The sequence below is a fragment of the Agelaius phoeniceus genome, chromosome 3 (assembly GCF_051311805.1).
Source record: "Agelaius phoeniceus isolate bAgePho1 chromosome 3, bAgePho1.hap1, whole genome shotgun sequence".
Lineage (NCBI taxonomy): Eukaryota > Metazoa > Chordata > Aves > Passeriformes > Icteridae > Agelaius > Agelaius phoeniceus.
The window spans coordinates 80,228,242-80,239,200 of NC_135267.1; the positions used below are offsets into that span (position 1 = coordinate 80,228,242).

The window sequence follows — 10,959 nt, forward strand, 5'->3', positions numbered from 1 at the left end:
CAATATAATGTACTTTACTAATATTATATTCTATGTATCTCCATAGTATAATCTCTGAATGTCAAGACTCAGCAGATTTGAATAGCAACTCTATTCAAATACTTCAAAAGCTTAACTTCAACAAAAGGATGCATTATTCTATCAGCAAAAGAATATAACACACTGTTTCATATTTGGCATTTTCATTCATGTTGTGTTTACTGGAGTTTATATAATATAAATATTTAAGACTGTACAATCTGAGAGGCATTTTAAAGTATTTAATTATAGGAGATCATAACTATGCATATTCTGACAAAACAAACATTGCACATGCTACAAATCCCTTTATCATTCCAGTGCCCACAAATAAAAATGAAAATTATTCATTACAGAATGGACTAAGCCAAGGAAACCAGCAGATTCACATGTTACACACTGTTTTTGCTGCTTGAGTGGTTAACACTCCAGTATGCAATCCTTTTTAATTCTCTTCACATTTCTCAGTACAGCACTTAATTATTTTGTTACAAAATCCTTCATCATAAATTTGCAAGAAACTGAACAAACTAAGACAAGCTCAGTAAAAAAGCAACTGGAAATATTTAACTGGATGCAGGATTTAGACAACTGAAGTGTTACAAAAAAGAGAAAGACTAGAGAAAAATTATTAATTACAGCAGAGTAGCAAACCAGTAAGTACAAGGAAGTTTTCCCTAAATTCAACCAATTCTCAATAAGAGTGCACAATTCGGTTGAACTTCTCTGAAATTCCAGGCCTCAACTGCCATCTAGGGATAATAAAAACCTGACCTCAATTATAAAAAAAACCAAATCTTGCCATAAAACACAAAACAATTTCCCACATGCAGGGATTACTATCTGCACTTCACAAAAAAAAAGAACATGCCCAAGCAGACCTATTTTTAGCTCTGTATTTAAATTAACATCTTGCCCTTACTAAATGTAAAATGCTTCTTCCCCCTGTGTGTGCAGTCACGGATGTGGAGAAATGCTAAAGATTTGCTTGCTTTCTTTAGTCAATGCACAAGGTCTATTTTCTAGGAATAAATTAGGCTACACAAGTACTGCTGCTTTTAAAGGCAGAACAAAAAGCCAACTAAAGAAAGAAATCTCAAACCCAGCCCAACATCAGTCCAACAACTAACATATCAGTTACAGAGCATGGACTGATTTGGCCACCCAAACCATCAATAACCTGTTAACACACACTACTCCAGAGTTTGAACAGGGAGACAGTTTAGGGAGGTGTGTGCCCCTTTTCATCTACCCTCTACAAATCCTAAAGCTCCCAGGCAATCCAAGCATCCTTTAAGGCAGGATCAGTTGGCACAAGCAGCCCTTAGTGGTCAAGGCTGCATTTTCTCCAGGCCTCACAGAGAGCAGAACCCCACACCTCACTACAGCCCTGCTTTTCCCAAGGTTGGGAGGCTCACTGATCCCAAACACAAAGCCACTTGGCAGGACAGGAAGGAGATGGGAGCATGTTCCCTTCCAGCTCTTCCCTCCTCCATGCTCAGGAAGAGTGGCTGTAAGGAGAGAGCTGTAAGACTACCATTGTGAGTATCAAAGCATCACTTCTCTGTCAATACATCATTTTGTTCCTACACACGTGCAGAACCAGGCAGTGCGCAACTGAGGGATGAAACATGGCTTTCCCTGGCACATACACAGCTTTCTGCTCCACTTCCAAGTTACACACTGAAAAGAAACAGCCAACAAACTGAAAGGGAGGGAAACAAAATAAAACAAAACCACCTCTGTCTTCTGTGTTCCTCCTGATTCTCTATTAAGAAGGGAAGTGTTCAGGACTTTTTATCCACTGTAGATTTGCCACAATTTTACTGCAGGTCCTGCTTCTTTTGTTAATGATAACTGCTGCAATGAGCTGAACAAGTTCACTATCAATCTGCCATCTGCTCCAGCATGAGAGCACAACATCTTGACAAGTTTATTTTAAGGTTCTCTTTTTTTTTTTTTTGTTCTGTCTTAATTCTGCACACACTTGTAGTATTTGTATGAAACAGACCATGTACATTATAAGCTTGTTTCCAGTGAAGTCCCCGGTGTCTCACAAAGAGAAGGCTGGGTAGGTTTCACTTCATACAAATTGTGGACTTAAGTTTCCTCACCAAAATGAGGGAATGGCACCATGGCATGGTCATGTGTAGAGCAGGCAGCAGCTAATAGCTCCCCCATTTCTCACAGCTCTTTTACAGCCTGGTCTCACAGGCAGGAGGTTGGCTGCCAACCATGGCCAGGAGACAGAGACTGTGCTCAAAGTCTGCATTACTGCTGGTTTGGGTCAGCCTCTCCTGAAGCTGTCATACCAACTGCACTTAGAGAGGTTTGGTTTGTGTTGTGGGAACATCTACAGGTGTGTGCACTCTATTTCTTTTAAGATACAAAGAAAAAAACATGTCTAAATAATAAAAAGCAAAGCTCAAACATGTGCACTCCAAGAATGCACCTAATGTATTTCAGCCTCATATTAGTGTTCATTCCACAAGACTGGACTACACCTTGCCCAAAACAAAACACTAAGCCCTGAAACACACATGCCCTGGGCCTCAGGTCATCAAATCCAAAGGGTTTTGTCTATAGATCAGCTCCATGCTGCTTGCTAATGCTAATGTACAGACTACCAGAATTTGGACCCTGTCATTCTATCCCCTTCCCAAGGGCAGTGAGTGAAAAATAAAGCAGAGAAGAATTACTACCAAGGCCTAACAAGCGCTTCCCACTATGAAAGCCCATTTCCTGTACATGAAATTCAAAAGTTTTATTTACATATTACAGTAGCAAGCACACAAAGGCAAAACAAGCTTCTCAAACTTTGTTTTTCAACTCTGAATTGCTTAAAAACCACATCAAAGGATAGATAGATCAAAAAGGACTAATGTATAGGTCAGTCACATGGGTCAAAGTAGTTTGTCTCTTTAAAACTCAGATATTAAATTTTGATTTAGACATAATTTGAAGGAGATTGATATTGCTTTTACTGAGATGATGGTCTTAGAATGAGAAGAAACAACATTTTGGGACAGTATGTTATAGTTAGGCTTTGTATACACAATGTAAATAAACAGAACTTGGTAAAACTCAAAGCCACAAAACTGATTAAGCACAAGCCTCAGGAACCAGTTGTGACCAGAAAAACCACCAAGAAGCACAGCTGCAAACATTTGAAGTACTTTGTTCCTATGAAGAAAAGTACAGCTCTCCTGGATACCCCTTTCTAAGAGTTGAACTGAAGGCAGAAAAAGAGATTCCAAGCAACTCATACTAAAATGTTTAGTGATCCAGAGTTTTACATCTAAACTGGAGGACTCATGTATATTTCTAAGTTTCCAGGCCTGGATCCTAACCCTATTCCAGGACAAGACCTAAGCATGCAATCTTTCCCTCACCTTCCCCAAGAAATTTAGAAGCACAAGCTGGAAGCAACTTAGGGCACACTCCATCCAGGTGATCTGGAGCCCCATGTCACACTGTCAGGTGCCATGTCCTGAAGGAGATACAAAGCTGGAGCATGCTTACTCAGCCACAGCTAGAACTGCAGCTCTGGAACTTCAGGGAGGAGGTTCATATTCTATGGAACTTCAGGGAGGAGGCTCAAATTAAACAGCAGTGCACAGGCAGAGGCCAAGCAGATTCAGAAACTGAACAAAGGGGACCCTTCCTCAGGGCAAGTATTCACACAGCTTTCTAGTCTCCTGCCTCTACAGCAGCAAGTATCTACTGTTGTGTATTTTCTTATTCTGAAAAATAAATTAAACCTGTGTAAGTCTTTATGCAACATTGAGTCAGGCAGTCTTCCTTAAAAGAGAATTTTCAAGATAATCTTTTAATACAAAGAAAAAGCCAACAGACTGCTTTCTTATTTTCTGATAACCTTCCCAAAGTGTCAAAGCACAGACAGACAGCTCATGATCAAACTCATAGAATTCAGTCCAGTTCCAACACCAAAGTACTAGCCCTATGCATGGAATATATGCATGCAAACACAACACCTTCAGCTAAGAAAGACTTAATACCCTTTTAATCTTAATTGACAATGATGGCACACCTGGGTTCTACATAGACAGCAATTTATCTCCCTATAGGAAATTTATTCTGAATGTGTTCCTCCAAAACCCACTTCCTCACCTCTTGCCCTACGAGCCTTTCTTACACCAGTGCAGAAAGGAACTCATGCCATTAAACACTGCAGGCTCTCCCCATTTTTTTAAACATCCAGTTTACATTGAGATCACTCAAAAACAACTGCTATTAATACTCCAGACAAAACACATTATACATTTCACAAGGGGTTTACTTACTACTACAAGGTGGTACTTCTCATTTATCTTTTTAAGATATCAGATTCTCCATACAATATGCAATTTTCTCTTACATTTCCAACATGAAAAACAGCTCCTTGTACCATTAAGCAAACAAAGCCAGAACAAGTAGAAGAGCAAATTTTGTAGTTTTAACTAACAGAAGTTTAGTAGTAGGTAGCGAAGTCGGAGACAACAGATTTCAACAGGATAAATACCCATTTGGGTGGTGGGAACTCCTGATTTCCAGCACAGGCCTTCCTGACAGTTGTTATAACTTGTCTAAGACCACATTTAACCTATGGTTTAATTTCCATAAATGAAATAATAAAAACCCCACTCTCTAAGCTTTACTTGCCTTAGAGACATGTTACAGAGCTAATTAATGTTTCTAAAAAGCTCTGTTATGCAACAAGTACTAACAAAACATGGTGTCTCCAAGCCTCAGCGGTATCTCATTACTGCACTTGCACAGATTATAACCTATGATAACTATGACTGGAAGACAATCCTTGTCCTAAACCCTTTCACGTGCTTCTGACTTTCCAAGATGTTTACTGTTGTGGTTCAGTTTTTCCCACCTTTGTCTTTACCCAAAGGTAGATGTTCTGAAAGCTTCAAAAAGGTTGGTTTTGATTGTTAGGCATCATACGCCCAGCGTAAAGCAATTCTGAATACTTCTAACGCTGAGTGTTATCATCTCATCTTTTTAATTAGAATGATGCAGCTCTTCATAATTTAAGTCACTCTGAGTTTGAAAAAAGTTCTTAACACTTTACAACATAAAACTGAAATATTAGGGACAGAGGGGGGAAAACCCTAAATGTCTAAATTGGATATGGTAGGCACTCTCATACAGTTCACAGAAAGACAGAAGTTCACCTTCTGAGGACTGTCAGGCTTCCAAGAGAACATGAACAAATGTAAACACAACAGGCAGTTCAGCTTCAGACTAAAGTTTAAATAAAAGTACTTACAAAGTTCCCTTGCCTCCTCCATCCAGATGCTGCCCTCTGACCTGCACAGAGATGTTTCAAACACCTCCTGTTGCTGCTACTGAGGGAAAAGGGATGTGGCTGCCACTGCTCCCAGCCAGACTGCGGGGACAGAAGTCACCCAAAGGGAATGGCAGCCAGAGCCTCCCACATGAGAAAGCAGGGCTGGCAAACACCACCCAGCAAGGCAAAGGGAAGGGAAGGCAGCCTGGCTGCAAGAGCAGACCTCTGCCCTTCACGCCCTCTTTCTGAGGGTTCCAGGCAGGCTTATTCACACAGGTGCAGCAGAGCAGAAACACATGCTGCTTGTTCCAGCCTGGGATTACACCTGAGCTAATAAACCTCGCTGATCAGAGCTGGCTCTCAGCACTCTGGTTCTGGAAGCACGATGCAGACAAATGGAAGTTGGCTCTGGAAAGAGCCAGTATGGGTCTGGGGTTTATTAACTCAGGCTTTGCACCATGCAAAAGAACAAAATCTGGCCCTAGAGACTAAATAGCTTATTAAAGTGATACTGAGCCTGAACTAATAAACCCTGACAGAATCAAACCAACTGTGTATCAAGTCAGCTCAGGTGTACCAGCATCTGTGGCACAGTTAGTCCACTGCTACAATAAGCACTCAAAACCAAGAGAGCCTGCTATCTGAATTTTAAAAATTCACTCATAATTTTACAGGAAACAAAGGGGTTAACTGTTGTTCAGTTATAGATTTTCTTTTCTTCTGAGAGGAACATCAGGAGCTTCCAGAAAAGGTGATATCTGGCTTTTATGACTGTGAGCTGAATCAAGTCAATGCTATCTCATGGTTTGCCTAAGTTACAAAACAGACAACTTGAGTACATTCAGTGCTTCCCTTGGCCTGCCAAGAAAGGGGTGAAACTGAGAAAATCCAAGCCAAGTATATTATACCACTGCTAGGAGGAATTAGAGAAGCATCAGAGCAAGGAATAAAAATATTTAATGCTAAGGAGAACCTAATATCAGAGGCACAAAATGAGAAAATACCCCCACCTTTCTTTCTTTTAACTTTGTTACTCCATTTCTCCAGTAACTGTAAGAACTAGCCAAGTAATTAATGGATTTAAATAAAATTCTACACAGCTATCACATAAAAATCCAATTGTCTGACTTGGTCCTTACTGAAGACTCTAAAATTAAAAGGCAATAAAAAAGAAAAGATAAGTGATAAACAGAGAAGTGAAAAAGACAAAGCATAAAGGACAAAAAGCAAAGAAAATGACCTAACTTACAAACAAAAAAGTTGCCTGGAAATGAAAGTTACTAGAAGACAGAGAAAAAGACATTAAGAAAAAAACCAAAACATTGAGTTTTGTTCAAAATAGTGAAAATAAAATTGGTTGACAATAGCACAGCTAAAATACATTTTTCACTTAATGTCCTGAAATTACTAAGAGGTTTGGGTTTTTTATTAGTCTTTAAGATAAGGTAGGTTTTTATTAAGCTCTGCAGTTAGCCTCAAAATACCACTGTAAGCTGAAGGAAAACATTCTAGTACTTGTAAGGTGTTAAGCAAATGTGACTAACCTAACACAGCAGCATGTGTTTGAAAATGTTAATTTAGAAGCATATCTGAAATACATGTCTAAATTAGTAGGGAAATGGTGAAGTTTTGTCTTTAACTACTGTCATAAAGTCTTTGCTTCTTAGCAACAGGTCCATGCAGGTCAAAGGTACTTGACCTTAGTCAGGATTACAAAAGTGATTGCTCCCTATTGTGAAAAATCCCACACAGGGACAAAAGCCATTGGGGGGAAAAAAAAAAAAAAAAAAGCAGTGTTTACTCCAGCTCTTTCAGGGACAGCAATCTGTCCTGCTGAAGTACAGCAATACTCCCAGATCTGCCCAATCTCACTGATACTCGCAAGAGTTTCCTGAAGACTTATGCCCTTCCAGTCTTTCCTGACCTCATCACATCACTCCAGTTTAGCCATTAGCAATCATTCTGAGTCTTGCCTAAAGTAGCAGAAATTCTCCTGCTTTCCCCTTAGAAAGAACAGCAGGAGCATAGCAGGATTGGCTCAATCAGTGTTATTTTATGCACCTATTTTGTGTTTCTAGTTATCCCAGTAAAGTACATCACTCTACTGTCACCAAACCACTTCTTTCACTTTGTTCAGTGCTTCAAAAATTCCGTGTGGTAAGCATAGGATCATTCACGTGTCACGCTGGTGAAGGGACAGGATGGGTAGATGGCAATTCCTTGCTCCCCACCTGTGCTCCTCTGGTATATTCTTTACCATCTTAAGCCCCCCCCATTCTAAAGACTCCTAAAAAACAAGAACTGATGGGGAGGGGATGCTCACACATACAAAGCCTCCACAAAGCTCTCTCCAAAAATGTCACTGTGCTACAAATAAACGCAAGAGACACCCACTATTCACCCTTCAGCAAAGGTGAAGGTTAGGAAGGAGGGATTTAAGGATGGAAAGCCCCGTGGGTTCTGTAGCTCAGCCAGCACCTCTTTGCCCACAGACGATCCCAGCACCCACCACCTCGCAAGGTGCCAGCCTGGTCCCCTCGGGTCCCACCACATCTCCTACCCCACGCCCCTCCCCGACCGCACGGCTACTCACGTTTGATGCAGCGCTGGGAGCCCGTGGCCTTGCTCCAGCCGTGGCAGCACTGCCCCCCGCACACATTGACCCTGCGGGAACAGCAAACAAGGACCGGTGTCCGGCGGGGCAGCCCCCATGCCGAGCCGGGCCGCGGGGCGGGCGCTGGGCCGGGGAGACAAAAGGCGGGAAGAATGAACCCTCCCGACTGAACTCGACGCCTCACGCCGGGCCGGGGCGGCCGCGGATTCCCGGGATAAGGGAGCCGGCCCCGCGCCCGGCCCCACGTGCCGCGGGCGTTCCGGGGCGCCGGGCCCGGGGCCGGGCAGGTGACACCGCGGTGCCCCCGGACCCGGGACAGCCCCCCGCCCTCTCCCCCCTCCCGAGGGCGCGACAGCGGCCGCGACGGGGATGCTGGCGGTGCTCGGGAGCTGCGGTGCTGGAGCGGGGGACATGCGGGACAGGAGGGCGCCTTACCCCGGCAGCGGCGGCAGCTGGTGCTTCTGGCGGAGGGGCAGGGCGGCGCTGCTGTTGCCGTGGGGGCCCGGCGGCGCCTTGAGCCGCGGGCTGAAGCGGGCCGGCTTGGCGAAGGAGGAGGCGTGAGCGGCGGAGTTGGGGTGGACCTGGCCGGCGGGGCCCAAGCGGAGCTGGACGGCGGCGCTGCCCGGCTTGCTCATCCGCCGGCTCCGCTCCGGGGGGCCGCCGCCGCCGCCGCCGTAGCGCGTGTTCAGCTGCACATTGAACGTGCGCTGCTGCTGCTGCTCCCCCCCGAGGAGGGTCGGGCGCTGCTGCCGGCTGCCAGAGGAGCTCCCCCGGCCGGGCTGCAGGACGTACGTGATCCTCCTTAGCCTGCCCTTTTCGGAAGCTGCGAGCCCTGGTGACAAAAGCGCCCAGGCAGCGAGGAGGAGGAGGAAGCCCCATCTGATCCGACCCATTTCCACAGCGGGAATCCCTACAGCCGGCGAACTTCGCGGAGCCGTAGCGCAAGGGTTTCCTCTCCTCCAAAGGACGCGGGGGTGTGTGCGACCTGCGCCCGCGGCGCGGATCCCTCCTCCGCTCGCTGCCCCCCAACCTGCTCCGGGCGGGGCGGAGGAGGAAAAAAGCCTCAGGATCCTCCCGCCCGCCCCCCAAACTGTTGGGAAAGTTCAGCAAACACTTCGCCCCGTAGAGCAGGAAAACATCGTTGGAAGAAAGGAAGCGGCGGGTGCAAGCCGAGCTGCGAGCCGGAGCGGGAAGGGAGGAGGAGCAGCAGGGGAAGGGTGTTTGCTGGAGGGGGGTGGTCGCAGTGGAGAGCAGATGTCTCGGTGCCGGAGCTGCCAGGGGTCTGCCTGCGTGTGTAAGGAACGGCCCCGGAGCCGGTGCGGGCTGATCCCAAGCCCCTCTTTAAGAGTTTCTCGGCGAGTGAGCGTGTGCGGAGGGGAGGGGGCGGGCGGAGGGAGCCCCTGCCCCGGTGCCGGCCCCGCGCAGCCAATCTGGGCCCGCCCTGACGTCAGGGGCGCTCCCGGGCCGGGAGGGGGCCCGGCCGGGCCAGGTGACCGCGGGCAGGGCAGGACAGGGCAGGGCTGGGGGCGGCCCGGGGTCCGGAGCTCCGGGGGGTGCGCCGCTAAGGCAGCCTCGGAAATACCTGCTGGGACCCGCGAGTGCCGAGCTGCCGTCTGCCCGGGACCGACCCGCACGGCCGCCCGTACCTGGGCTTCGGCAACAGCTGAACCTTTCTGCTGTATTTCAATGGAGGTGAGGCTTAGAGCCCCAAAAGCGTAATATACGTGCTTCACTCGGTAGGTGGGGACTCGATAAAAGCGCTTACACACGTTAGAGGTTAGCACATCCCTCCGTCTCAGCCTGATGAGAGCCAGAGGTTGCTCTTAGCAGAAATCTTAGCAGGATTAGGAGGGCCTGTATTGTTCCTTGTTTTTCTTTATGTTCGTAAGGCAGTATGTATTAGTAAAGAATGAAATACAAACCACAATTGTATACTCGTAATTAATGCATAAGCAAAACTGCCCACGTTTTTCTCCAGTGTGTCTTCACTAATCTCACCCTTTAGCAGTGTAAACAAAAAAAAAAAAAAAAACAAAGCTCACAAAATAACCCGAAGGTACATCTTTTAAAATACTCAGAAGCTGATGTGTCCCAGTTCTTTCCAAGAAACTTTGTAGAGAATCAGTTTGCAAATCCAATAGCTTGGAATTCAGGTCCTCCTCCCAGGGCTCTCCTCTGCTCTTTTCCAAAGCTTTAAGGACACTGACCCCGGCTCCAAACTGACGAGATTTTGCTCTTAAATGCTCTTGGCACAGCTACACAGCCGGAGAGGGGAGCAGGAGGGTTTTACGTGTACTCAATTCTAGGCAAAAGCCAGTGTTGAGAGCACAACGGTCCCTTCCTCTTTAGTTCTCATCTATTTAAAACTACTCAAAAATAAATAGATGTTTTAAATAGATGAGAGTTTGGAGCTTGCTATAGTCACAGTGTAAGGGATCCACATCAACGTTAAAGGCCTCTGCTCCTGTGCCTCCAATGGTGTGAATTGAAATGCAGTGTTTGAAAAGAAAATGCCACAAGAACTTGGGTATTCTAAATCCACAGTGGATTAAATGAGAATGAAACTGTGGTGCTTCAGAGAAAAACTGAGATAAAGCCTAAAAGTTTCCAAGCCCCGGATTGAAGTTACCTGGGAAGATAACTGTGAGACCACTGCCTCTTCTCATAGCGAACATATACATCTATTGTCTTTTTAACTTGGAAGACATTCCCAGCAAGTGAACTGTTCAGCCTTCCAAAAGCTAATTACTGTAAATCACAACTATGCTAACTGTTCTTGCACTATTTAGGGAACAGAAAAACACCTTGAAACCAGTGTGGGGAGGTGAGGACTGAGTAAGTGGTGAGAAACTGACGTGGTACTCAGGATTGTTGCTCTGCACAAGGCCACTGTCCTTCAGAAGTTTTCCAGAATGAGATCACAACTCTGTGTGTGGCTGGGTTTGTTGAACAGAGGGCAAAAACTGCATCATTCCACAGCAAAAGCCAGTTGCTTTTAAGAAATGTGAGGTTTAAGTCATGTCAA

At 45.6% G+C, this 10,959-nt stretch overlaps 1 protein-coding gene across 6 annotated transcripts in view; it reads right to left on the reverse strand.

The window, feature by feature from the left end:
- LTBP1 (latent transforming growth factor beta binding protein 1) overlaps positions 1–9,055 on the reverse strand; it is a 188,106-nt gene extending 179,051 nt beyond the window's left edge. For 2 of the 6 annotated variants that reach the window (XM_077175711.1, XM_077175709.1), the window contains exons 1-2: positions 8,370–8,992; positions 7,914–7,984 (exon numbers count right to left, since the gene is read on the reverse strand). In XM_077175711.1, coding sequence (XP_077031826.1) covers positions 7,914–7,984; positions 8,370–8,827 — 529 coding nt within the window. In that variant the 5' untranslated portion in view covers positions 8,828–8,992. Of the gene's footprint in view, positions 1–7,913; positions 7,985–8,369 lie in introns of all 6 variants that reach the window. The other 4 variants (XM_077175710.1, XM_077175707.1, XM_054628955.2 and 1 more) reach the window with 4 other exon arrangements.
- Between the last annotated feature and the right edge of the window lie 1,904 nt (positions 9,056–10,959).